The 25,429-nt window shown below is 36.3% G+C and overlaps 1 protein-coding gene and 1 long non-coding RNA gene across 2 annotated transcripts; one reads left to right on the top strand and one right to left on the bottom strand.

The window, feature by feature from the left end:
• The first annotated feature begins 9,803 nt into the window (after nt 1-9,803).
• LOC148693255 (uncharacterized) lies at nt 9,804-10,501 on the top strand. Its single transcript, XR_015953532.1, has 2 exons — nt 9,804-10,049; nt 10,154-10,501. It is a non-coding gene; the product is annotated as an uncharacterized LOC148693255 (long non-coding RNA).
• A 1,806-nt stretch (nt 10,502-12,307) lies between these two features.
• On the bottom strand, nt 12,308-24,944 carry LOC137741824 (putative leucine-rich repeat receptor-like serine/threonine-protein kinase At3g14840). The gene is made up of 24 exons (XM_088680158.1): nt 24,607-24,944; nt 24,024-24,204; nt 19,389-19,460; nt 19,166-19,234; nt 18,809-18,880; nt 18,634-18,705; nt 18,415-18,486; nt 18,238-18,309; nt 18,079-18,150; nt 17,922-17,993; nt 17,768-17,839; nt 17,479-17,550; nt 17,075-17,134; nt 16,444-16,503; nt 16,323-16,358; nt 16,140-16,180; nt 15,649-16,037; nt 15,289-15,484; nt 14,601-14,750; nt 14,129-14,247; nt 13,794-14,004; nt 13,440-13,677; nt 13,003-13,153; nt 12,308-12,866 (listed from the first exon to the last, which is right to left on the bottom strand). The coding sequence occupies exons 1-24, from the start codon at nt 24,707-24,709 to the stop codon at nt 12,516-12,518; spliced, it is 3,003 nt and encodes a 1,000-aa protein (XP_088536284.1). The 5' UTR covers nt 24,710-24,944; the 3' UTR covers nt 12,308-12,515.
• Nucleotides 24,945-25,429: the final 485 nt, after the last annotated feature.

The raw sequence follows: 25,429 nt of genomic DNA, 5'->3' as shown, positions 1-25,429 counted from the left end.
ATTTCAGTATCAAAACGAATGTTCCAGCTCCTTGAGGCTTGCTTAAGTCCATAAATGGACCTCAGAAGCTTGCATACCTTAGTCTTTGCAGACTTGGACGCGAAACCTTCGGGTTGAGCCATATAAAGCTCTTCCTCTAGGTAGCCATTCAGAAAGGCCGTCTTCACGTCCATTTGCCAGATTTCATAATCATGGTACGCAGCTATAGCAAGCAAAATCTGAATGGACTTAATCATGGCTACAGGAGAGAAAGTTTCTTCATAGTCAATCCCTTCTCGTTGCCTGTAACCCTTGGCTACAAGTCTAGCCTTATAAGTCTCCACGTTCGCATCAACGCCTATCTTCCTCTTGAAGACCCATTTGTTTCCAACATGTACTATACCTTCTGGAGGGTCTACAAGAGTCCAGACCTGATTTTGATACATGGAATCCATCTCGGATTTCATGGCCTCTTGCCATCTCTTTGAATCAATGTCGGACATTGCTTCTTTGTAGTCCCTAGGGTCCTCCTTTGTGTCATTGTCACCCAGAAGGTACAATTCCGCAAAGTCATTGTCTAAGCCATACCTCTTAGGTGGCTTACTAACCCTTTCAGATCTACGTGGAGCTTGGGGTCCAGGAACAGGGTTGTCAATATGTCTTGTGCTTGTTTGTGGTTCATCTTTAATCTCATTAATTTCCATCGTTTTACTTATAGTTCCTTTGAGAACAAATTCATCCTCTAGAAACTTAGCAGTTCTGGCGACAAAGACTTTCTGGTCGTCAGGATGGTAGAACTCATATCCCATAGTTTCTCTAGGATATCCCACAAAATAGCACCTTACTGATCTCGCTTCAAGCTTAGTAGCTTCAAGCTTCTTGACATATGCTTCACAACCCCAAATCTTAATGTGATTAAGACTTGGCTTTCTTCCATGCCATATCTCATAGGGCGTTTGTGAAACTGATTTGGAAGGTACTCTATTAAGCAAGTAAGCTGCTGTATATAGAGCGTATCCCCAGAATGTTACTGGCAGATCAGCGGAACTCATCATAGAACGAACCATGTTCATCAAGGTTCGATTTCTCTTTTCAGAAACTCCATTAAGTTGTGGAGTTCCCGGTGGAGTCCACTGTGATATTATTCCACACTCTTTGAGATAATCTAGGAATTCATTACTCAGATATTCACCCCCTCGATCTGATCTTAGGATTTTTATCTGTTTCCCAGTTTGCTTCTCAACTTCATTCTTGAATTCTTTGAACCTTTCAAAGGATTCTGACTTGTACTTCATAAGATACACATAGCCAAACCGAGAGTGATTGTCGGTGAATGTGATATAGTAGGAGAAAACTCCTCTCGACGTAGTAGACATAGGTCCACATACGTCAGTGTGGATTAACCCTAGAATTTCAGTGGCACACTCTTCTTTCCCAGTGAATGGAGATTTGGTCATCTTCCCTTTCAAACAGCATTCACAAGTACCCATCTGGTCATTACCTAATGGGCGGACATATCCGTCTTTCGACATCTTGCGAATCTTTTCAAGGTTCACATGTCCAAGTTTAAGATGCCACATCCTTTCTTGGTTAACTTCTTCTCTAGCCCTTTTGGGTTTTGAGGTATTCCCGCTTTCAATACAGTGCATCCCACTATTCGTCTCTAGGTGAAAAAGTCCCTCTATCATATTACCATGAGAGATAATACGACCGTTCAAGTATAAAGTGCAACTCATTTTGTCAAACAATACTGAGTGCCCATCTCGTAAAAGCTTAGAGATAGAAATCAAATTCTTTATACATGAAGGAAAATATAAACAATTTTTAAGTTCCAGGACTTCCCCAGAGGGTAGGTTAAGCATGTAGGTGCCTATTGCTTTTGTAGAGATTTTAGCGCCGTTCCCAACTCGCACAACCATCTCCCCATTGCGCAGTGTCTTGCTCCCTGCTAGTCCCTGTATCGTATTACAGATATGTTGACTAGCACCTGAATCAAATATCCAGGAATTAGAGCTCACTGTAAAAGCACTCTCTATGACAGAAATAGTCTCTTCAAAAGTTCGTGTCATAAGGCTCGCAATGCGCACCCTGTATTTCTTCTTCCAACGTCCATCCTTTCCACAATGAAAGCATGTTCCTTTGGATTTTCTTGCCTTCTTCTTATTTAACCTTTTCCTTGTGTTTTCATTCTCACTCCCACTGTCCCTTTTGAAACCTTTTTCAAATTTACAGCACATGTCAATCATCTCGTTAAAAGTATGATCGAATCTATTCACTTTATAGTTTACAATAAACTTAGTGAAATCATCCGAGAGAGATGCAAGGAAAAAATCTTGGGCCATTTTCCCATCGATGGAAGTTCCTAAACTTTCAAGATCTTGAAAGATCCTTTCCATCTTTTGTCCATGTTTATGGACCGATGCCCCTTTTGCCATTTTGGCATTTAATAGACTACAAACATTTGAGAATCGTACTTTACTAGTCTCAATGTCATGCATCTTATGCAAACTTTCAACCATGGCACATGAAGTGTCCATGTGCTTATGTAGCTTCATAAGCTCCTCACTAAGTGAAGTGAGGATTAAGCATTTGGCTTGTAAGTCATCCTCATAACATCTTGCATAATCATGACACTCTTCCTTCGAAGCTAGTTTCTTAGGAGGTACATGAGGAGGGGATTGCTTAAGCACATACAATATGTCTTTCACCTTTGAGACATTCTCAATGTGGCGATACCAAGCAAGGAAACGTTGGCCCCTAAGGCCCCTTTTGTCAAGTATAATGGTGGGTATAATTTTAGGCATGTCGTTCACTACATAACAGAAATCGTATTAGATTGTTGATAAACTACTTGATTGGGTCTTGAATCAAATAGTACCACCCACTATTTTTGGAAATTCCATATCCCTCAATAGAATCCGAGAGTTATATTGAACTCTTAGCGGGGTATGGGAGACTCACCATTACCAAGCCCACCTCACGATGATACGATGTTGGTTAGCAAAAATAATGATGAGAGAATAACGCTTTACTCATTTACAACGTTTGTAATTACCCATCTTGTTTGGCCTCTAGAGAATGTTGCCTCACGATGATACGATGTTGGCACCATTGCACTTAGTTAAGTTATTCCCACCATGCTTAGTTCGTGTAGGGGTTCAAGAATAACCTCACGATGATACGATGTTGGCTATCCTCGTTGCCTACCTCACCACATCATGTATGTACATATGGACTCCTCCTGAATGTAAGCACATACTTTGAACTTCCCCATGATAGGGTGAAGCCGGTGTAGGAGTCACAAACGATTGGAGTCCACCACGGTGGAAGGCCTACGAAAAGATGTTCAAAGCATCTCTCGCTTATCAACTTAATATCCATTTTATTTGAGGGAGTGGTGTTGGGCTACATCAATAACATTTTAATCATATTAAAAGAACATGGGCCTATCACAACTATTGGTCCAAGTTAATATGAATTAGTAGCATATAATACTCCCACTGTTTCGTTGAAACAAGCGAGACTATATGGAACTACTAACGAACGCATTGCATCCTCATATGGACTATATAGTCGTTTTAGGTTTTAGGATGATTATGAACCGATTGATTTGATCCAACATGAGCCTTGTGTTGGACCTTGGGTTTTAGGTAGATAGTTTGTTGATTTTAGTTACGCGTTTAATCTAATTAAACCGTTATTTCCTATTGGGCGTTGGACCCCAACTATTCCAATTTGCATACAATTAAACAAATAGGAATACATGAAATAAAGAGAAGGGCTTATGCCCTTTTACAACACATTGGAGGACTTATGCCCTTTACAACAAACTTGAATTAATCAAATTACATTCAAATCTATACTACTAAACCCAAACATTCATAACGTTAAGCGGCCAATCACATAGCTCAATTATCGAGGCATTTGGTTCATAATCACCCTTTTCTTAATCAATCAAATTAACTAAGAAAGCAACTTTAAACAATTGGTTTTTGGATCCATAGAATTGATTTAAATGGAACTAAATATAATGAAAATCCAATTCTCATTAAAGAGACAAAACAATTTTTGTTCTCATTTTATTTGGGTCATTTTGCAAAAACACAAACTTTTGGGCCAAAATACAAATACACAAAAGTATCAAAACTTTATATAATTGCACAAAAGTACCCCACTAGAGGGGTGGCCGGCCAAGGATAGAATCATTGAGATTTTTGATAAAAAAAATTTTGTAAGTGGATTTTGGTGGGTGAGATTAAAGATGGTGGGGAAGGTTTGAAAAGAAAATATATCTTTGACATAATTAAAGTCATTTAATCATTTCTCACCAATAATCATCACCCATCAACTAATAATCAAAACTTTATGCAAAAAAAAAAAAAAAAACTTTTGAATCAAAACTTCAAAATTTTTTGTTCTTGGCAAGAACTTCAAGAACATTGAAGAACACTCATGAAAACTCATAATAGCTCCATGAATGTTTTCACTTACCAAAACTCAATTTTTCACAACTCAAAAGAGGGTTAATATCCTAGGGTACTTAGGGGTTCCAAAAAGCACTTTAAAACCATTTTAACAAGCCTAACATGAACCCAAAAAAATCACCCTTTGGATTTGGCCGAAAATCCCAAAATACTTGGCACCAAATTTTAGTTCCAATATTCATGCTTATATGAACTACATCTACAACATTTGAGATGCTAAATTTTCAAACAAAATTTATATTCAAAGCAAGAACAAAGCTTGTAACATTTACAACATTTAAATCACATATTATGAAAAATCACAAAACCCAAAAGGATCCACCATAAACTAGGCCTAGGCTCTGATACCACTTAAAGGAAAATTTATGTCCTAGCTAAGAACATGTAAAGAACATTTGAATACATAGGCAAACTATTAACAAATTAAATTAGGCATGCATCCAAAAACAATTCATAAAACCCATGACTTTCAAAGCCTAGTATATGGTGAACCATAACTCTTTAACAACATTAAAGAGAAGAAAGGATTTAGAGAATCATTACCCTTGTAGCTCATCCTTGATTACACAAGGGATTCACCCAAGTGGAGGGCCTTCAAGTCACCTCCTTTGCTTCCTTGAGGATTTGAGGATATGTTCTCCAAAACACCAAAAGCTTGATGTCTCCAAGTCTACACCAAAGATTAATTGTGAAGATAAAAATGGATGACTTAGGGGAGAGGAAATTGCTAGATATCCCTCCCTAAGTGGCCGGCCTCCCTTGTTGAAATAGAGAGAATAATTTCACCCAATTTCATCAAGAAAAACCCTAAATGAAATAAAGTTATAATTTTGAATTTATACTTCATTTCTTGTGAGTGGCAAACTTGTAATTAACACAAGTTTGGTATCCCTCACTATTCATGGCCGGCCTCTCTAAGTGTTTGGGCTAATTGCCCATTTTGTTTTAGTTGTCATACAACTTAAACATAATGGACCTTGTGGACCAAAACACTTTTGGGCCCCTAAACCCAAAACCAACTTAAAAGTCCAATACGAACGTTTCGTATAATTAATTAACTAATTAATTAACTTTGACCATACTTCAATTAACCATTTAATTGCTTATCCATTTCATTTAATTACTTCACTTACATCCTTACTCGGTGTACGATCCATTAGGTTCCAATTAGCGAGGCAGTGGGCGATGTTACTCTTAACTATCGATTGTGAATTGAAACCATATTTCAATTCTCCCTTAAGATTAGTGTTTGCTAATCTTTAGGGCTTCCACAAACCATGAGTGACACCTAGCAGCATGTCATGGTTACCCAAGCTAAGTAGAAGTGGTTGGAGAACCTATCCAGTTACAACTACAATGCAATACGGTCCTTCTCTAATACAATACTCTTAATCACATTGTTGAAGTGATAGTTTGTTTCATGTCTACTATCCAATGTGATACTTCCCTATATGATTCGCTTGAATAAGATTTGGAACAAACTTCCTAAGTCATATTCATATGCTTTGGCCAAAGACTCTCGAATCATATCTTAGAGTATTCTCCTTCCACCATGGAAGGTTAGAGATCCCTTGTTGTGCATTCATATGCCTACATGACTAGATAGCTTGACCCCAACCATGCCGTGGACACTCCAAAGGAATGCCATTTGACACGATCAAAGATCAAGGACCTAACCATTAGACATCTATAATGCCTCAGGTCAAAGGACTACTTTGCATATTGTAACCATCGAGTTCTTACATGACATGTATGTTTGAACTCTCTTTTGATCATAGTTCAGTGTACTCGATTACTCTTTCGAGCACCTATGTGTTTGTCTTAGTGTCCAACACTAAATGACTTGAGACTTGTCATATCCATACTTGAGTCGACATAACACATACTAACCTTAGCGGATTGTCAATGCCCAATTGGCAACCCTATGGCTAGGAACGTTTTAGGAATGAACATAAGAGAAAGGTCTTGAAAATCTAACTTACTTAGATCACTTATCTCTTAGATCAAATACATTCTTTGGATTCCCTTATTGCTTAAACACAAGATACAATAAATAGTGATTAACAATAAGCTTTGCCCTCCATTAAACATATAAAAGTTTAATACATTAAGTATTCCAAAAAGCTATTACATCAAATGAGTGGCTTTGTGGGCATACTTCCAACAGATTCTGTGATAGTGATTGGGGAGGATTTGTTGATGATAGCAAGAGTATTTCTGGTTATGCATTTTCTTTTGGCAGTGGAGTGTTCTTGTGGGCCTCAGTGAAGCAGAATTGTGTAGCAATCTCTACTGCAGAAGCAGAGTACATCAGTGCATCTGAAGCAACTGCTCAAGCCATTTGGCTTAGATTTGTTCTTGAAGATTTTGTGAGATGCAAACTGAAGCAACTCCAGTGCACTGTGATAATACAGCAGCAATTGCAATTACTAAAAATCCTGTTTTCCATCAGAAAACCAAGCACATTGACATAAGGTATCATTTTATCAAGAATGCACTCCAGGAAGGGATAATCGATTTGGTGTACTGTCCAACAAATGAGCAGGTGGCAGACATATTTACTAAGGCTTTGACAAAGGATCGGTTTAACTATCTCAGGGATATGCTAGGTGTGAAATCAGCTCAAAACTTAAAGGGGAGTGTTGAATTATAAGTGTTGAGCTGAAAAGTCTAAAATAAGATGTTCTAAATTGGTGTATTCACTTATGCAAAATGATGCAAAGTGTAAAGTTTAATTTTACTAAAAGCCCATGAGTGCCATGTGTTGATTGATCCATGTAATTAGTTAGATGAGTGACTAAGATGAATTGTAGTGTGTGTGGTCCCAAGTTAAGGCTAACTGTGATGTAAAAAGCATGTGAGTGCTCTCTTTTTGATATATGAAGAAAGTCTCATCTCTGCATCTTTAGGCGAGAGTGAAAGGAAGAAAACTATTCAGTTTCCCCTCTGTTCATTTTTTTTCTGCTCTCTGTCTTGCTCTCTCTCTCTAAATCGAAATCAGTTTTTTCATATACACTAACAATCTTCACTCCAAACATAGTTTTACGAGTTGAGACGTCGTTTTCCACAAGGATGTGTTTCCCTATCATGGCTAAAAGGAATTGAATCCCCATTCAAACAACCATCATACACCCATGTTCAGTTTTTGCATTGAGCCTTCCTCACCATGCCATAAACTGCATGACCGCACCAGTGCCTCACAAAATGCCGAGACACATCTTAATATTGCTCCTGATTATCAGCTCTTTAACATGCAGTCACTTGATGAGCACCATGCTACTATCACGCAGCCTGATGATGAGCTCTATGCACGCAGCCTGATGATTAGCTATCTAACACGCAGTCACTCGATGAGTACCTTGTTGCTATCACAGCCTGATGATCATCTATGTGACACGCAGCCTGATGATTAGCTTTCTGACATGCAACTTGCCACTCAACCTGCCTTTGCTCCCGCTTCTATCCCTCTCTGGGGATCTTGTCACCTTACAACTATGAAACTCAACGACTATGTTTATCCTTCTCTTACGTTGCCCCCTCCCCTACACATGCCCTCGTCTGCCCAGTTCTAGTACTAGACATCCACTTTCAAATTTTTTATCCTACCAATAATTGTCGCCGCTATAGTCTGCCTTCATTTCTAGTTTTTCTACCATTGTGGACTCAACCACTTATGCAGAGGCGTGTAAAGATCCTAAATAACGTCAAGCCATGGATGACAAAATCCAAGCTCTAGAGGCTAGCAACACTTGGAGTATTACTCATTTGCCCCATGGTAAGGCATGTATTGGTTGCAAATGGGTCTACAAAGTCAAGTACAGATTTGATGGCAGTATTGAGCGCTACAAAGCTCGTTTGGTTGCTAAGGGGTACACTTAGTTATAGGGTATTGATTATGATGATACATTTTCCCCTACTGCCAAACTGGTCACATTCTGCTGCCTTCTTACTCTTGCTACTGCCTCTTCTTGGTCCCTACATTATCTGGATGTTCATAATGCCTTCCTTCATGGTGATCTCATGGAGGAAATATACATGGCCCCGCCTTCTAATCTTAGCTGACAGGAGGAGAATTTGGTACGTCGCCTCAATAAATCGCTTTATGGTTTAAAGCAAGTCCCTCAACAATATCTTTCAAGTCTTCGCAAGCCATTAAGACCGCTGGTTATGTTTAATCAAAAGCAAATTATTCGCTTTTGTAAGTCATTTACTGCACTCCTTATTTATGTTGACGACATTTTGATTACAGGAAAGGATTCAACTACAATTAATGACCGAAAACATTTTTTAAAATACCAAGTTCTACATCAAAGATCTTGGTAATTTAAAATACTTTTTAGGCATAGAAGTGGTACGTTCAAAAAAGGGGATTTTTATCTTGCAAAGGAATATTTGTTGGATATTCTCGATGATATGGGTCTTTTAGGATCACAACCTAGCACTTTCTCTATTGAGAAAAATCTCAAATTGCTTTTTGATGTGGGTGAAATGCTCAATGATCATGTTAAATATAGGAGATTGATTGGTCATCTAATTTATCCCACTATTATCTTGCTAGATATCATGTACTTGTTCCACTTGTTGAGTAGATCATGCAAGCACCTTAGAAGTCACACTATAAGGCTACATTGCGCATTTTGAGGTACTTAAAATGGACTCCCGAACAAGGTATCATGTTTTCTTTAGAAAATGATTTGAAGTTGAAAGTGTACTTAACTTGGATAACGCGGGGTGCCCAACCACTCGGCGGTCCACCACTGATTATTATATTTTTTTGGGGGACTCTCTTATTTCATGGACAAGCAAACGTCAAAGGACAGTCTCTTTGTCCGCTGTCGAAGCAGAGTATGAATCCATGGCAGCGAGTTGGCTTGGCTACAAAATCTATTTCATGATCTACAACTTTGCAACAAGGGGGCTACAACTTTGTTTTGTGATGATCAAGTTGCTCTTCACATTATCGTAAATTCAGCATTCCATGAACGTACACAACACATTGAGATTGATTGTTGCCATGTCCGAAATAAAATCATGAAAGGAAAAGTTGTCACAGGTTATTATGTTCCATCCATGTCACAACTTATCGCCATTATCTATTCTGAAGTTGAGGAGTAATTTGACTGTAGCTGCTACAGTCAAGTCAAAAATTTTCCCCTTGATTTCACTTTATTTACAACAAATCCATGGGATTTGGGGATGGGTTGGAAGGTAGTTATTAAAAGTTAGGAGGGTAATTTTGTTTCTGAACAGATTTTGAGATATTTACGGTTTTGCCAGTCTATTCTAAAATGGGCCCTCTGTTTTGCGTTATTTACATTTCTGCCAGTGTATGGCTGTGCTTCTGCCGTTACTTACATTTCTGAGGGCACTACGGTTCGGGACCGAATGGGCGCAGGCATTGCGGGACAGCCGTTGCAGAGAGATGAGAGGATTTCGATGGCTACGAGGGATTTCAGGGATTCGCAGAGAGATGGGAGGATTTTCTGCAAGGGTTGAAGGGAACGGGTAAGGGAGGTATGACCTTGCAAAGAGGGAAGGACAGAGAAAGACGGAGAGTCGTCATCATCAGCAAGAAAAGATTAAGGAGTAAAACTCCTCAACCCTTCTTCAGTTCCTTTTCAGATTTCTCTCTCTACAATTTTCTCTCTCTAAAATCCATCTCTTTCCTCTGGGAATCCCAAACCTTTCAGGGCCACGCACGACTCTGCGATCACAAACCCTGATCCTTTGTACGGTCTCAAGACTTGGAGATTTTATGTATATAGTGTTGATTTATATTCTTTTTGTGGCGTATGAAGCTCTGAGAAAAAAACCCTCAGGAAGTTGATCGGGCTGCTATCGTTCACGAGCTTGAGGACAACCTAGCTGAAGCGGACGAGATCGATCGAGTTGGCTTTCGTGTTCAGTTCAACTTTCTTTTCCAGTTTTCTGTTTGGTTGGTGGGAAAATCCCTACTTTCTGTTCATCCCCAAACCTTTAAATCCACGCTTTCAAGATAATACCCGCCAGCTTCTTAATTTAATTTAATTTTTAATTCAGTTTTCCATTTCCAATGCCTAGAAATATAATTACACAAGGAATAATAGGAACTAAAATTTCACATCTCCAGAAATTTTTGTTTTCTAATCCTCCACGGTTTCTCGGCAACCAAACGGAGTGTTAAACAATTTTAATTAACTAAAATAACGTTATTTATTTATTTATTCGTTTGTTGAATGGATAAATCCGTTGATATTAGAGCTCGATCTCGCATTTCTGCAGATATTTCTCAACCTTTGGTCCAACTCTCTCTCACAGCTCCTCCATTTATTTATTAGTTTTGAGATTCCTTCTCTTCCATTAAAGTCATGCCTAAATCAACTAGAGTTTTTCTTTTACTAATTTTTGTTGCACAATCAAGCATTTACAGGTTATGCTATTTGTAGAGTGCTTCAAAGAATTCCAAGAGCTTCATTCATCCAATTTATGCTCTTCATGTAAAAACTCTTTCAAAAAGCTCAAACATCTTTCAATGTAAATAACATTAACTTTTGTAACAATTTCTTATAGCTTTGAAACATGGTTTCTAATCCTGCAGTAGTGCGCGGGCCATATTTCTAGTTTTCACTAAAGCTTTGGGAAAGGAACGTTTTAAATCTCTATTAGGCAAGTTGGGCCTTTTTAACAAGGGAGAGCATCACAGGCTGATTACTTAATTACTTTGTACCAATTAGATATGTAGTAGGGATTCTTGTAATTGTATTTACCTATATTCTACAACAATCAAAATCAATCCAATTGAAGTAAGGTACCGTTTGGTACGTGGGACGAGACGGAACAGAGTGGGACAAGGCGTTCTCTCACGTTTGGTGTGCCTAAAACGGGTGGAACAAGCTGTTCCACGGAACAAGTTTTGGGTGAATTTTCGTTTCACCTCACCCCCTGGAACGACTCGTTCCACATCCGTGGAACGCAAAATTATAACCTCTCCGTCTCCTTCTTCCTCCTTGTTTCCATCCGAGGGCATCTTTGCTCCCGCTCCGTTCCGTTCCGTCCTGTCCCGTCCCGTCCCATTCCGTTCCGTCTCGTCCCGTCTGCATACCAAACGATACCTAAATTCTAGAACTTCCAAAACTAAATTTAAGAAAACTTGGCAATTTGTTTATCTTTTAGGAATGATTTACATCATGTATAATTTTTCTTTTCATGCACATTCTTTGAATCTTGCTTACCTTATATATTAGCTATATATTTTTTTTGTAGAAAATCCTCCGTTAATGATTTCCGATTTTACTAAATTATGTTCCTTCTCTCAACCAAGTTGCTGTATTCCCCTCCTTTTCAATTTTGGTGTACCTTCCTACTCTCTTCACAAACAACCACATAGCCAAAATAGTATAGTGTTCAACCAACTTACTCTATTCCCTTCCTTTACAACTTTTGTATTTGTAATACGATGAAACTTGCCTGAACTTAGCTGACTTTTTAATCTGTTAGTGACGATTTGTGATAATAAAATTCTGAAGCTGGAAGCTTTTTATAATACCCGTTTTTTATTTTATTTTATTTTATAATTTAAGCCGTAACAAACTAGTACTAAGTTACTTTAATTTTAGCAACAGCATGAGCCATTATTTTATACTTGGCAGTATAAGCTCGAAAACATTCAAATACCAAAATTTAGCTGCCAAGTAACGTGTTCCATTTTCCTCTGACTAAAACGCTGCCCTGTGTTGCAAACTTGGCAGCCAAGATTATGATCAGTTTTTATTTTGAAGGAAGTTGATCGAAACAATTGATCCAATCTAGGTATTGAAGTATAAATTTATTATTCGAAAAGAAAATCATTTTATCATACTACAAAATACTGAAAAGAGCTGATTTCACATTTTATAATCACCATGCTGTAGAAACTTCTTCAGTTCTGCTGTCTACTATATTATCAAACAGAAAAAAGAAAATAGCTACAGAGGAAATGCAAATTATTTATTAGCTGATATGTTTAGCGTGCTAAGGTTGAGTCAAACAGATAACTGTGCAGCACAAATTCTCTCGCTTCTATTTCAGGTTGACTCAAACAGATAACCGAGCAGACGCGGATGAAGCAGTCCATGGCCCTTCAGTTGACTGATCCATTTCTATCCGTTTCTCGCTCGTGACCCTTCCAAAACTAGATTGAAAATGTTTCCTCATTGCATCGATCTCAATACTCTCGGCTTTTGGATCCGAGACCAACTCCTGAATAACAGCCTTTCCTTCGAGCATGCTCACAACTGAAGACATGGTAGGCCTAGCTGTTGAAGTAACGTTGCAACAAAGAAGAGCCACATTAATTGCAACAATCATCTCCTCTTTGTTAAAGTCGGATCCCAACCTTGGATCAACTAGGTCCATCAAATTCCCTTGCTGTTTTAGAAGTCGTGCCTACAAAAAATGGAAGTAACAAAGGCAATATAAACTGTCTTTGGATTAAACTTCACCGATTCAAACGTACTTTCACACGTATAAGGTATATTGAGAAAATTTGAAGTTAAATTAGGAAGTAGTAAATTCATGTTACCCAATCAAGAAGATAAAAGCTTTCTTCCTTTTTCCAGTAAGTTGTGTTGTTTCTCCCGCTAACAATTTCCAATACGAGAATACCAAAACTATAGACATCTGCTTTATCAGTCAGATAACCCCGCATTGCATATTCGGGCGCTATATATCCACTGCAATATCATGAAATCATATCATTAACCCAAATCTAGCTAAAATAACTAGTAAAAATATTGCTAATTGAATACTTAAGATTAATCCAATAGTTTGAGAGATACACAGTAATACAACTATATTCAAAGAAAAAAATCTGCCCTTGAAATTTCTTGAACAACAAAGATTTGATGAGGTTGAAAATTATGTAAGTTAGAGATTTTCCGTTGCTCTATCTTCTTTTTTAAGGGTGGAAGAAGATCAAAACAAGACAATAAGAAGATAAATAAAAGTTTAGGGACTCACTACGTTCCAGCAATACGGGTGCTAATGTGTGTATTATCCTCTTCATCAAGCTTGGCCAATCCAAAGTCAGATATTTTCGGGTTAAGATTTTTATCAAGCAGAACATTAGAAGCCTTGATGTCTCTATGAACGACCTTCAATCTTGATTCCTCATGAAGATAAGCCAAACCTCTTGCTGTACCAATACAAATCTTGTGCCTTGTTGGCCAATCCAACTTCAATTGACTTTCTTCTACCCCTTCAATTTGCCAAATTAAACAAAGTTAGTTGTAATGGACATATTTTTAGTGCATAAGATCTTTTATGCCCACTGTATGAAGAAATGAACTTTTGGCAGACAAGACTAGTATTTACCGAATAAAACGCAAGCGACGCTATTATTTTCCAGGTACTCATAAACAAGCAATAGTTGATTTCCTTCAATACAACATCCGTGGAGCTTGACAAGATGAGGGTGTTGCAGAGCAGAAATCATGCCAATCTCATTAACAAATTCACGATTCCCTTGCTTTGATTTGGAAGAAAGCTGCTTAACAGCTATTATGGTGCCATCTGCTAGAACGCCCTACATTTGAGAAAGATAATCAAATTAACATCACTACAGAGCAAATTAACTTTCATTAGAATGGACATTATCAAATTAGAAAAAAAATGTAATCAATAACTAAATTCTTTGCTCCGAAGAATACCTTATAAACAGAACCAAAACCACCCTCACCAATCTTATTGGCTTTGTTAAAGTTGCTCGTGGCATCTTTGAGTTGCTTGAAGGTAAATTTACCAGTTTGCAGGTACACACCCTTCAAATCTGTATAACAAGTAAAACTCATAAGAAATTGTGTCTAAGAAAACGTTTAGAACGATAGCATTCTTAGTTATTAATACTTTGTGCCTGATTCTAGAATTTAACTAGTAACTGGATCTGTAGGCAGCACTTTGCATCATGAGTTTGGACGATATATACATATATTACAGCAACATCAAATTGCCGGAAAGCTCAATATCTAAATAATTACTGTCTTTGTGGTGCACGTCAATATGCTTGAAAACCATACAAAATAGCATAAAATTGCACTTAGATACGAAAAAACACGATGAGAAAAAGTAAAGGAGAAACAAAAAGGAAAAACAAGTATAACAGAATAAACTGCAAATTAATACCATCCTCCAATGTCTTTTGTTGTCCTAGGAGGCCTCTCTTCCAAAGAATACCAAATATCAGTAGTATCATGAAGATTGCTCCAACCACAATTCCAACCACAACACCTACAGGCACGCCACTTCCACCAGGTTTTGGCGGGGGATCAAAGTCTGTCGAAAGTAAGAATATAGCTTAAATTAGTGTAAATGTAAATGTAATTAATATGAGGTTGTATTGGTCAACCAGCTATCTAATGCAAAACGAAACAGAAGATTGAACCCCGTCTTTAGGGCATCCTTAAATAAGTAGATAGTAAATGAAGTAATCCCTTGAACAAACTTTCGTTGGATGGTTGTAATTAAATATTATATGTTTCCTTAAGTGAACTGGATAGTTTTCATGTAAATAGTTTAAAATGTTCGAAGTTGAATTTTGTTGTATTTAAAAGCGCATACCCGTCACCTAGAAAAATAAAAAACAGCATATTATGTGATAAGAAAATTTAAGAGTATTTCTTCAAGTCTTGGCTCAAACTATGTAAAACAGAAGAAACACGCAGAAGCATTTTTGTGAAATTACAAGGGAAAGGAAATATTGAAGAAGAAGAACCTTGCAGAACTGAAGTCGGGTCTCTTAATTTAGTAGATATATCAATGCATATGGTCGACGCATAGTAATTAGACGAAGCTAAGATCAGTGGAAACTTACTTGGGTCTACTGAAATAGCAGAAATAAGTGGACCATAGACTCTTTTAACAGGGATGGCCGTCGTCCCTATCCGGGCCCAATAGAAACGAATCTCCAATGTACTATTAGTCACAGGAGCAGTAAAGTTCTTTATGACTACATCACCAAACACACCAGCTTCATCCATGATATTGAAGTCCTTCTTCACTAGTTTTCCCTGCAATATATATATATATATGTACGTATATATACTAATTTAGTTGCTTAACATTTCATGATCATAAATGTGAAAGTTAACATCAAATCGTCCAAAATATAAACAATGCTTGTTGAAAATTAGAATAATTCACTGGTATACATGGAAGTGGATGCGATACTTACCTGAATGTAAATGTCGAATATGCGCCTTCCCAAGCTTTTATATGTTTTGCCATTTCTAAACATTATCTCTGCAAAATGGAGGTTTACAGTGTAGTTTCCATTTCCCAGACAAAACCCAAAATAAGTTAGAGAGATGGGAGAAAGGCGTGCGTTCATGTACAGTTGAGGATTGGCCATAGAGAGTCTAGTTCCATTAGTCCCTATAAAGGTGTCATAAGGGCGTTCAACATCAATGAACCAACCGGTGCTGCTTAATGCCCAATTTGTGCTGCTCTGGTAAAATGATGAAGGTCCAGCTTGAAATGTGTCATCATCATATACTGTATCTTTCTCTCCAGGGACAGTAACTTGTTTCCCACCACAATTTATATGGAGAGAGTAGTGCAAATCTGTGAAAAAAGAAAATGGAAGTAAGTTGGCATTAAGGAGGAAAACTAAAAAAGAATGAACCGAAAAAATAAAGGTAATTATTGTGTAGAAACTCGGCTTACATTTTGGACACTCTGAAGTTTTTAAACATGAAACAGTTCTCCTGATAGAGTAATTCAGGGTACAGAAAATGTCAGCAATCATAAATGAGAAGAAGTTGGAAAAAAAAAAGAGTACAAAATACACGGTTGGATGCCGAAGTAAATTTATAGGTGCATGCTTTGAGACGATTAATTGGAACTTACGAACTATTGCCTTTTGACGAGCTTGCAAACAAATCACTGCAGAAATTAACAAAAATGAAAAGTTAAGCTTTTCTCCACATAACACATACAGATTAACTTCAAGCTAATGAAACATTCTTACAGGCCGACTTGTGGTTGACAACTTGCATCCTCTAAGGCGAGGTTGTTATATGAAAGATCACTGCACAAAAAGAGCTATGACGCAAATTCTGTTGAATTGTAAGTCTCTAGCTGATTAGAATTAGTGAAAAATAAGTTATGAGCTTAATTGTGTATTCACTTGAGTTGTAATATTGCCAAGTGTGGGTTCAAAGATGCAAGGCAAATAATGCCATGTGTGATGATCCTGGAAAATAGCTAGATGTGTGGCTGAGATCACTTTGTGATGTCTAAGGTAATATTCTCTTTGCATGACTTGTGTGTGTGATAGAGAGAGTGAGAGAATATTGAATGAAGAAGGATTTTCCTCTGCTGCATTCTGCAGAGCAGCGAGGACATACATTCTCTGTGTGATTTTCTTCATCCTTTCATTTTCATTATTAATCATCTTCCCCCCAGTCCTCATATTCGTTGAGGTTTCATAAACCAGAATAAAAGAAGCGCTAACAAAAGGAAACAAGGGTGAGGAGAAAGAGGTAGGCATTCACATGGTTCGAATTAAGTTTTTGATATAATAGTCTTATATCTATCGTAGTAAAAAAAGCATAAATTTCCTTGGTAGCAAAAGAGTAGCATTTGGAAGAGAAGCTTACACGTTGAGACTTGGCGGCCAAGCAGGTACAGGTCCAGTCAGCAAGTTTCCAGTTAAGAATCTAAAAATAATGAATACAGAATAACTCAGTAAAGAATATAGTGTTTATTCTTAGGAATTTCTTTGTGAAGGTTTGAAAAATTGAGTTTGCCAACTCTGAGTCCATTAGATCAGTACTTCCATCTGAAAGACACATCCAATGGATCACCTTATGTCAGTTAATTGCATGAGTAGTAATGACTATAATGAATAAACTAAATTTTATTGCAGTATAACCCGTGACTCTTAATTATAGTAATCGTGATTGGAAATACTTCCAGCTTGTCAGGCTGGGGTGTAACCAAACCATTGAAGAATATCTGCTTGAATTTCATGTAAGAAAGATTAGATTGGTCATTTGCTTACATATAAGTCACATCTGGTAGACTACCGAAGCTGCTTGGAATTTCTCCGGTCAGTTTGTTAAAGCTGAGGTCTCTGCACAAACAAATAGCAAATGCAGTTTAGATGTGCCCTCTGCAGAGAGGGAAATGATATCTGAAAGAGATGTTCTCTTAATAAATACAGAAACATAAAGTCCACCCAACATTGTCTAATAAGTCACTTCAATAATCATTGAATTAGTAGAATCACATCTAGAAGAAATTTTTTATTTGAAGACGGAAAAAATAGGGACTAAGACATTTGTACTTACAAAGTTACCAACTTGTTCATTTGCTCAAGATATGGAGGTATCTTTCCAATCAGGTTGCAACTCCTCAACATCCTGCAGCAGACACAAAAGCTTGGAGTTTACAGAAGACTTCTGGTACAGACAAAAATTGTGTGTCATGGAACCATTAACTCACAGTGTCCTCATATTTTTCATCTTATTCAGCGAAGGAATGGGTGATTCGGGTCCACTCAAGTCAGTGATTCTCCTGCAAGTTAAAATTGAGCCATGAACATAAACTACGCATTTCGCTAATCGTTTTGTATTTAAAAATAGAGACGGGATATACTAACAAGTCAGTTAAGTTCGTCAAAAGAGAAATGCCATAAGGAATTGGCCCTGTCAAACCGCTAGCCTGAATCACTCTGTTTCAACGAGTCATAACATATGAATTAGAGATAAAATTCAGAATCAAATAGCAGAAAGATGACACAAAAAAGAAAAATACTCACAGTTTTTCAAGATTTGTCCAGTTCTCAATAAAATCAGGTATCTGTCCGGAAAAGTGACTGTCACAAACCCGACTGCATAATGATTGGAAAAGGGAAAATCCTTCGAATTAGTAACAGAAAGCAGTGAAGTATAAGTGCTCAGGAAACCTTTAAGAAGGAAAAACCACAGAAGCTTACAAGTCCTTTATTTTGGTAAGCATTGCAAATGTTTCTGGCAACTCCCCAGTAAAGTTGTTTGAGGAAAGCAGCCTAAGTATAAAATAGACATAACAATATATCAATGATAAAGAAGTAGATGATTTACTGGTGAAAACATCCAGAATTTGTCTACAAGAAAGAAAATTCCAAATAAACCAAATACTTTTTAACACGGTAAAATTTGAATAGGACTCTTACATTCTTTCTATGTTGGCCCAAGATCCAAGCTCCTGAGGGAGAGGTCCAGAGAAATTATTGAAACTGATGTCACTATACAAATAAATTCAATTCCATTGATTAAAAAAAACATCATTAAGGATCTCCACAGAATCAAATGGGGTAAGCAAGAAACAAATGCTCAATTAACACTCACAAACTCTTCAGGGTGGTGATGTCTCCAAGCTCTTTGGGGATGGAACCCGTCAAACGATTTCCAAGAAGGGATCTGCTTCAAAAACTGTAGTCTTAAGATCACTTTTATCAAGCAAGAGGCTCAATAACATTAACATGTTCGTCAATACGAGGGCAATGAACCCCATGTGTTCGATTCAATATTTATGATTCAAGCGCCTCATGACCACGGAAGCCCATCATGAAAAAAACTCAATGTAGTAGATTCATAGTTTAAGAAAGAAATGGCTGAAGAACATTGGAATGACCAAATAAAGCAATAAGAACATGACATGAACATCAAACACAAAAATGCATGCAGTTTGAGAGAAGACAGTACATGTTCAGAAGTGGAAGAGAGCTCCATTCTGGAGGGATGGTACCGCTCAGGTAGTTGCGGTTGAGGTCGCTGAAGGAGAAAGAAAGAAACCAGTTATTGTCTCATTGACAACAGAAATAAAGGTAAGCTATGTATGAAATTAGAATAAACCATTTACACGACACATATTTATTTTCTTTTTACTTTTAATAATGTAAACTTGGAGGGGTAAAAATATGCTTACATTTCTTGAAGATAGGTGAGATTTACCAGCTCTACTGGGAGTGTTCCTTGCAAATCTTGGGATCTTAGAATTCTGTGTTTCATCGGAAAACATGGTTTCAAAGATCAGTTGCAAATTAACAAATATCCATTACGCATCTATACTGTGATTAAAAGAAAAAGCTGCCATAAAATGAGACCAAACAGTTAAAACACTAATTTATCACAGAAAATACTTACTTTTGGTCAGGGAATTAAATAGGAAGAAGGAATTGGTTTTTTTACTTTAAAACCGAAGGAAAATGTCCAATGTTCTTTAGAAAGAATAAAACTTGAGGAATTACACAAACATTAAATGTGTATTTGTTACAAGCACACTGTGAATCATTCTTTCATCGACTTTGTAACTAATAACTAGGCCGATACAAAGTTGTTCGTGTACAAGAAGTACGCAAGAATCATGGTGGCTGCGAAATGTTGTACGTCGATCAAGTATGCAAGAATCAAGCCTAAATACAGTACAGCAGTAATACCAAGTTCTAACAACGCAGCATGCCACAGAACGTCTATGCTGGCTCATGACCAGCTCAAAAACACATTGCTGTCGTAATTGAGCAAACTGGTCACATCCCATGAACTCGATTTTGCATATAAGCTTAACTTGAATTGCGGTCCATGGTAGGTTGTAATTGATATTTCATTGGTCATTCAATAAAGGAAATGGATTAGTCTTTCTGCATTTCTTGAATTTCAAGGCACAACAAAGGTGTTATTAGACCAAGAAAAACTTCCAATTGGTTGCCGGTTGAAGAAAAATTAAAAATCTAGAGGGTAAAGGATTTGGGAAAATGGAAACCCCACTAGGGTCTAGAGATATCAGAATTATGTTGGCTTTATACCCAATGATGGATCACAAATTAGTAACTATGTAACGATGGCAAAGGCGGCTTAATTTTAAGATGCGTTCCATTTTTCTTCATATTTTTGTTTGTAACCCGACAAAAACAGAATTGGTCGAAATCGAAATTTTCAATCCAACTTGCATGTCAAGAATAACTTATAGCTTTATGAAAATGATTATTGCATAATTTGGTTTTATTCATGTCCCTTGATTCGTCGAAGGCTAGAAATCAATAGGGTGCATGAAGAGAAAAAGATGAGTGATAATCACTTTTCATAGCTCTAAACGGTAGCGTTTTACATACATAATAAAAGCTTTAAAATTTTTACACCCCAAAGCTAGAAGAAATTTTGTGTGTAGAGAACAAAACTGGTTCACTAAGTGTCATAATACAAGTGGTTGTAAATTTCTTTTTCAAGTACTTAATTACTTATATTATGATACTTGGTGTGCGGACTCGTATTCTTAGCATACTAAAAAATCTTTTCAAAGCTAAGGTCAGGGCGTGAGAAAATCAAAAGAAACAAACGAGCTCGACTTTGCTATTAAACTAACATCCCTCAAATCCAATTGAAATCAATAGGCCTAGCTAGCTACCTTGCCCGACATAAGGTTGAATGATTGAATATGACGTGCCAACTTGCCAATAGGCAACTCGATGAGGCCCACACTAAGCCTTATAATTCCTACTTTATTTTGGAGGTTTCATGGGCATGGGGTTAGATTAGAGCAACTCCACCGTGGGTAGTGGACCGGCAACCATTTCATCAAATTGCCTTCCTCTTCTTGTTCCAGCTCATGCGAGCGATTGGAAATTTTAAAGCTTTTATTATGTAATATTATATCGCAAGTGTGTAGAGAACAAAACTGGTTCACTAAGTGTCATAATACAAGTGGTTGTAAATTTCTTTTTCAAGTACTTAATTACTTATATTATGATACTTGGTGTGCGGACTCGTATTCTTAGCATACTAAAAAATCTTTTCAAAGCTAAGGTCAGGGCGTGAGAAAATCAAAAGAAACAAACGAGCTCGACTTTGCTATTAAACTAACATCCCTCAAATCCAATTGAAATCAATAGGCCTAGCTAGCTACCTTGCCCGACATAAGGTTGAATGATTGAATATGACGTGCCAACTTGCCAATAGGCAACTCGATGAGGCCCACACTAAGCCTTATAATTCCTACTTTATTTTGGAGGTTTCATGGGCATGGGGTTAGATTAGAGCAACTCCACCGTGGGTAGTGGACCGGCAACCATTTCATCAAATTGCCTTCCTCTTCTTGTTCCAGCTCATGCGAGCGATTGGCCCGAGGGGCCGAGTAAGAGGGCGGGCTCAAATAACAGGCCCGAGTTGGGGGACGTGTAATGAAAAATTGATTGGTACTTTTCAACGGAAACAAGAAAAGAAAAATTGATTGATACATATATCAAATAGACATGGGGTCTACAAAACCGAATTCCAACCATCTAATCAACATCTCTCCTTGCAATCTTTATGAGTTTTTTCGACTCTCGAAAAAGTTAACTGTCGTGACAAAATGACCAGCTAATCCTCTTTCTTTTTTTTTTTTTTCAAAAAAAAAAAAATCTCTCCTCGCACACTTGTGATCAATTTATATCAAACAAATATATTATTTTTAATATTTTTGATATAATATTATATACCATGTTAACAAAAATTTACACGTATTTATATATGATTAAATGTAAAATTTTATGATTTAACTCGTTCAATGCAAGTTATTTGTCTCACTTAGTCTACATGCATAATTTTCTATGTAGGAGGCAAGTGGCCCTTTACTACAGTAATGTAAAAGTGTTGAGCTTTTGCATGACAACGTGTGTTCAAATCCTATCGATGACTAATTTAACATCTAACCTAACAAAATCTATCCCTTGACAAAAAAAAAAAAAAAAAAAATTCTTTGTAGGAGAAAATGCTCATTAAGAAGAGATTTTTTCAAGTAGTACATCACATATCATAATATAAGTGAGAAAAAATGATATTTTTTTTTATGTCTTCACTCATTTATAACGCTTAAATTACTTACTTGAATACTGAGTACTTAAAAAAAAATTTCTGCTCATTCAGATTCATTGGCCTAAAAAAGTCTTCATGTAGACACCTTTCTTGATTTTTTTTTCTTTCTTTAATGTGATTCGCATAACAAAGACCGAAAAACTTTGATCCTGTCCTTTTCAACCTTTCACAACAAAAGGCGCCTAATCTGTACGTTGCTTTTGCTTAGTCAAGTTATTTTCTCAGCTTTTTCTTTATTTTTCTCTTAATATTTCTAAATATTGCATGAGATTGAACTCGTTCAAAACACAACGACCAAACTGTTTATCCAGAAAAGAAAAATATAATGAGCAATTTTTAATGCCTTAAGAAATAAGTTAATCAATGACAATTCTATATAACCCAACGTTTATTTTCCAACTTATGTCTCTTTATCACATTAAGTACTTAAATTAGTGTTTATTAACGCAATAATCTTATGTGCATGTTACGTGTCAAATAAATTGAAAACCAAGAATTTAGAATTTCCTCCATTTTTTATCTAGGAATTTTACATTCGTGGTTTTATTAATTTTTTTTTATAATTTGGTATCGAATTCGTCATTCACGAAATTCAAACCTAAGACCTCTCACTTCCAAGTGAAGAGGAATACCACCAAACCATAGTACTGAGTGACGACTTTATTAAAAATATTAGTTTAAGTAATTCATCATTATCACTAAAAAATTAACTTTGTATTTCTGTTATTATATTTAATTAGTCTCTTCTTTCATTAAAAAATAAATAATTAATACTTTCATAAAAAACTTCATTATTTTTATTAAAATTTTACGTATTGTTATATGAAAAATATTTTTAAAAGTTATGGTACATTTAAAAACAAACACACCAACTTTTGGTACTTTTCGATTTTAAATGTATCAGGAAACAAAATGTACTATATAATTAACTGAACCAATAAAATCAAACATGCTTCTAATAAAATTGTATAAAAAATGTTAAATCAAATTCTTAAAAAAAAGAACAAAAGTTTAATCAAAGAAATTGAAAAATGAGGCGTCAACAAAAAAAGTTAGCACCATTACCATTCTACTAACTAGTTGATAGTCTAATGGCACTTCTCTTATTAAATTTAAAGGATGTACCAAATCCGAATTTGCCTCCCCGTCAATTGAAAAACAAGTAGCATTTTAATTACGTAATTCTAATCGAAGAAAATATCCCAGCGATCTAAAAATATTCCGGTAAAACTTTTGCTGGGGGCGGCACCAATAAATGCACATCAATTTAAATCACAAAAACCCAATAAGATTATTTGGTATGGGGTAATACTAGGGAGATTAAATTTGGAGACATAATTTTGAAAATTAAAGAACATGGAAGTTGATGATTGAATTATTACTTAAATGTCAATAAACGTGCTTATTTCTATTTGTGATACATCATTTAGTTTGCAAATTTAGTGATTAGAATTTAGTTTCTTTAGCATTACTTTTTGGTATTAGCTTATGAGATGTAGAGAAAATTTTTCATTATGTTCAGAAGTATACCACGTGTTGTTGTATAAATGGAAGGAAGTTTTATTTTTCAAATTGTGTTAATTTTTTAACACAAATAACACACTATTTATATAATGACACGTATTATATTAGTTCATATTTTGAGCACACTGAAAAATCTCACTAAGTTCTAAGTCGGGCATGTTTGTTTTTGAGAGAGAGAGAGGTTTACATGTTGGTAATATGGCAGACAGTGGAACTTTCATAGGAGCAATTACAACTGATGGCATTCTGAACTGCTTTGGGTAAGCTTAGATCAGTCCATGGAAGTTGGCCGCTGCATGGATCTGCGTCTCCGCTGAAATCCCAGTTCGTCTTCCCCAGTGTCTTTGCTATGTCTTTCAAAGTTTGCACTGCATATACGCAAAATAAAATGCAACAAATTAACATCGTGCTCAACAAATGGAAGTTTTTTTTTTTTTTTTTTTTTGATGCATAGACAAGAACTACAGAGTGCGCCTTAGCTTCATATGATTGAAAATTTCAACTAAGTTCACACAAATATCTTTTTACCTAAGGTCCATTTGATAACCATTTTTAATTTCAGTTTTTAATTTTTAGTTCATTGGTAACTGTTTTCACTTCTCCGAAAATTGTAAACTGAAAACCAGAATTAACCCAAACCAAATTTTGGAAACTCAAAAAAATTGAAAACTAAAGATTATCAAACAAACTTAAAACTATCATTTATAGAATGAAACAAAGGAAACTAAGAAAGATTTTGACATAGAGATATTGAGGTGAATTACTCGTACCTTCATCATTTGGCAATCGAGTAGCTCCAAAGGAAAAAGTTACAAAGCAAGCTACAAAGAAAAGAGAATGAGGAAGAAGTCGAGGGAAGAACATATTCATCATTTCTCTAAGCAAAGTCTTTCACATTCGAAGAGAAAACCAGAGACAAAATGATCAGTTTAATTGTGCGGCTAGCTGGATGGAATATGTTTAGTGGTTTTGAATTTGCTGGGTTGTATGTATGAAAAATTGTGACAGTGGCGAAGAAAGAGAGATTTGTGAGGAGAATGAGTCTGAATTACAGCTTTTTATTCGCTTGAGGGGAAGGAGTGGACCTCGAAGGACACAAACGGAAGTCAATGACTTGTGTTACCTTACTTGCCCTTAAAACCAAAGACCAATCTAGAAGGGGAAAAAAATATATTCCCAACCACTGATTCTATTTATTTTTATTTAATTATTTATATAATTAAGGATACATTTACATAAATTACTTGTAAAATAATTAATTTAAAATAGAAGATTTGAGTTTAGCCAAGCTAATTACGCTAGTGTGTTTTTTTCTGCACCAAGTTTGAATTCTGCTTGCCGTAATTTAGTTAAATTTAATATAATTATCTTATCATTTGACAATGAATAGACTCCTTGGTAATATGTTACAAAGATTGGTCAATGAATAGACTCCTTAGTAACATGTTAAAAAGATTGGTTTTGCCGATGGTGACTTGTTAAACTTAAGTTATTATATTATATTGAGTTTTTATCATAAGTGGTTTCTGAGATTGACCCACCACATCAAGATGATATCTGAAGTTGAAAATTGAATAATATCGTCTTCTGTCT

Source organism: Pyrus communis, chromosome 11 (assembly GCF_041283825.1).
Source record: "Pyrus communis isolate YQ-2024b chromosome 11, ASM4128382v1, whole genome shotgun sequence".
Lineage (NCBI taxonomy): Eukaryota > Viridiplantae > Streptophyta > Magnoliopsida > Rosales > Rosaceae > Pyrus > Pyrus communis.
The sequence above is the reverse complement of the archived record's forward strand: the minus strand, read 5'-3'. Positions and strand labels throughout refer to the sequence as shown.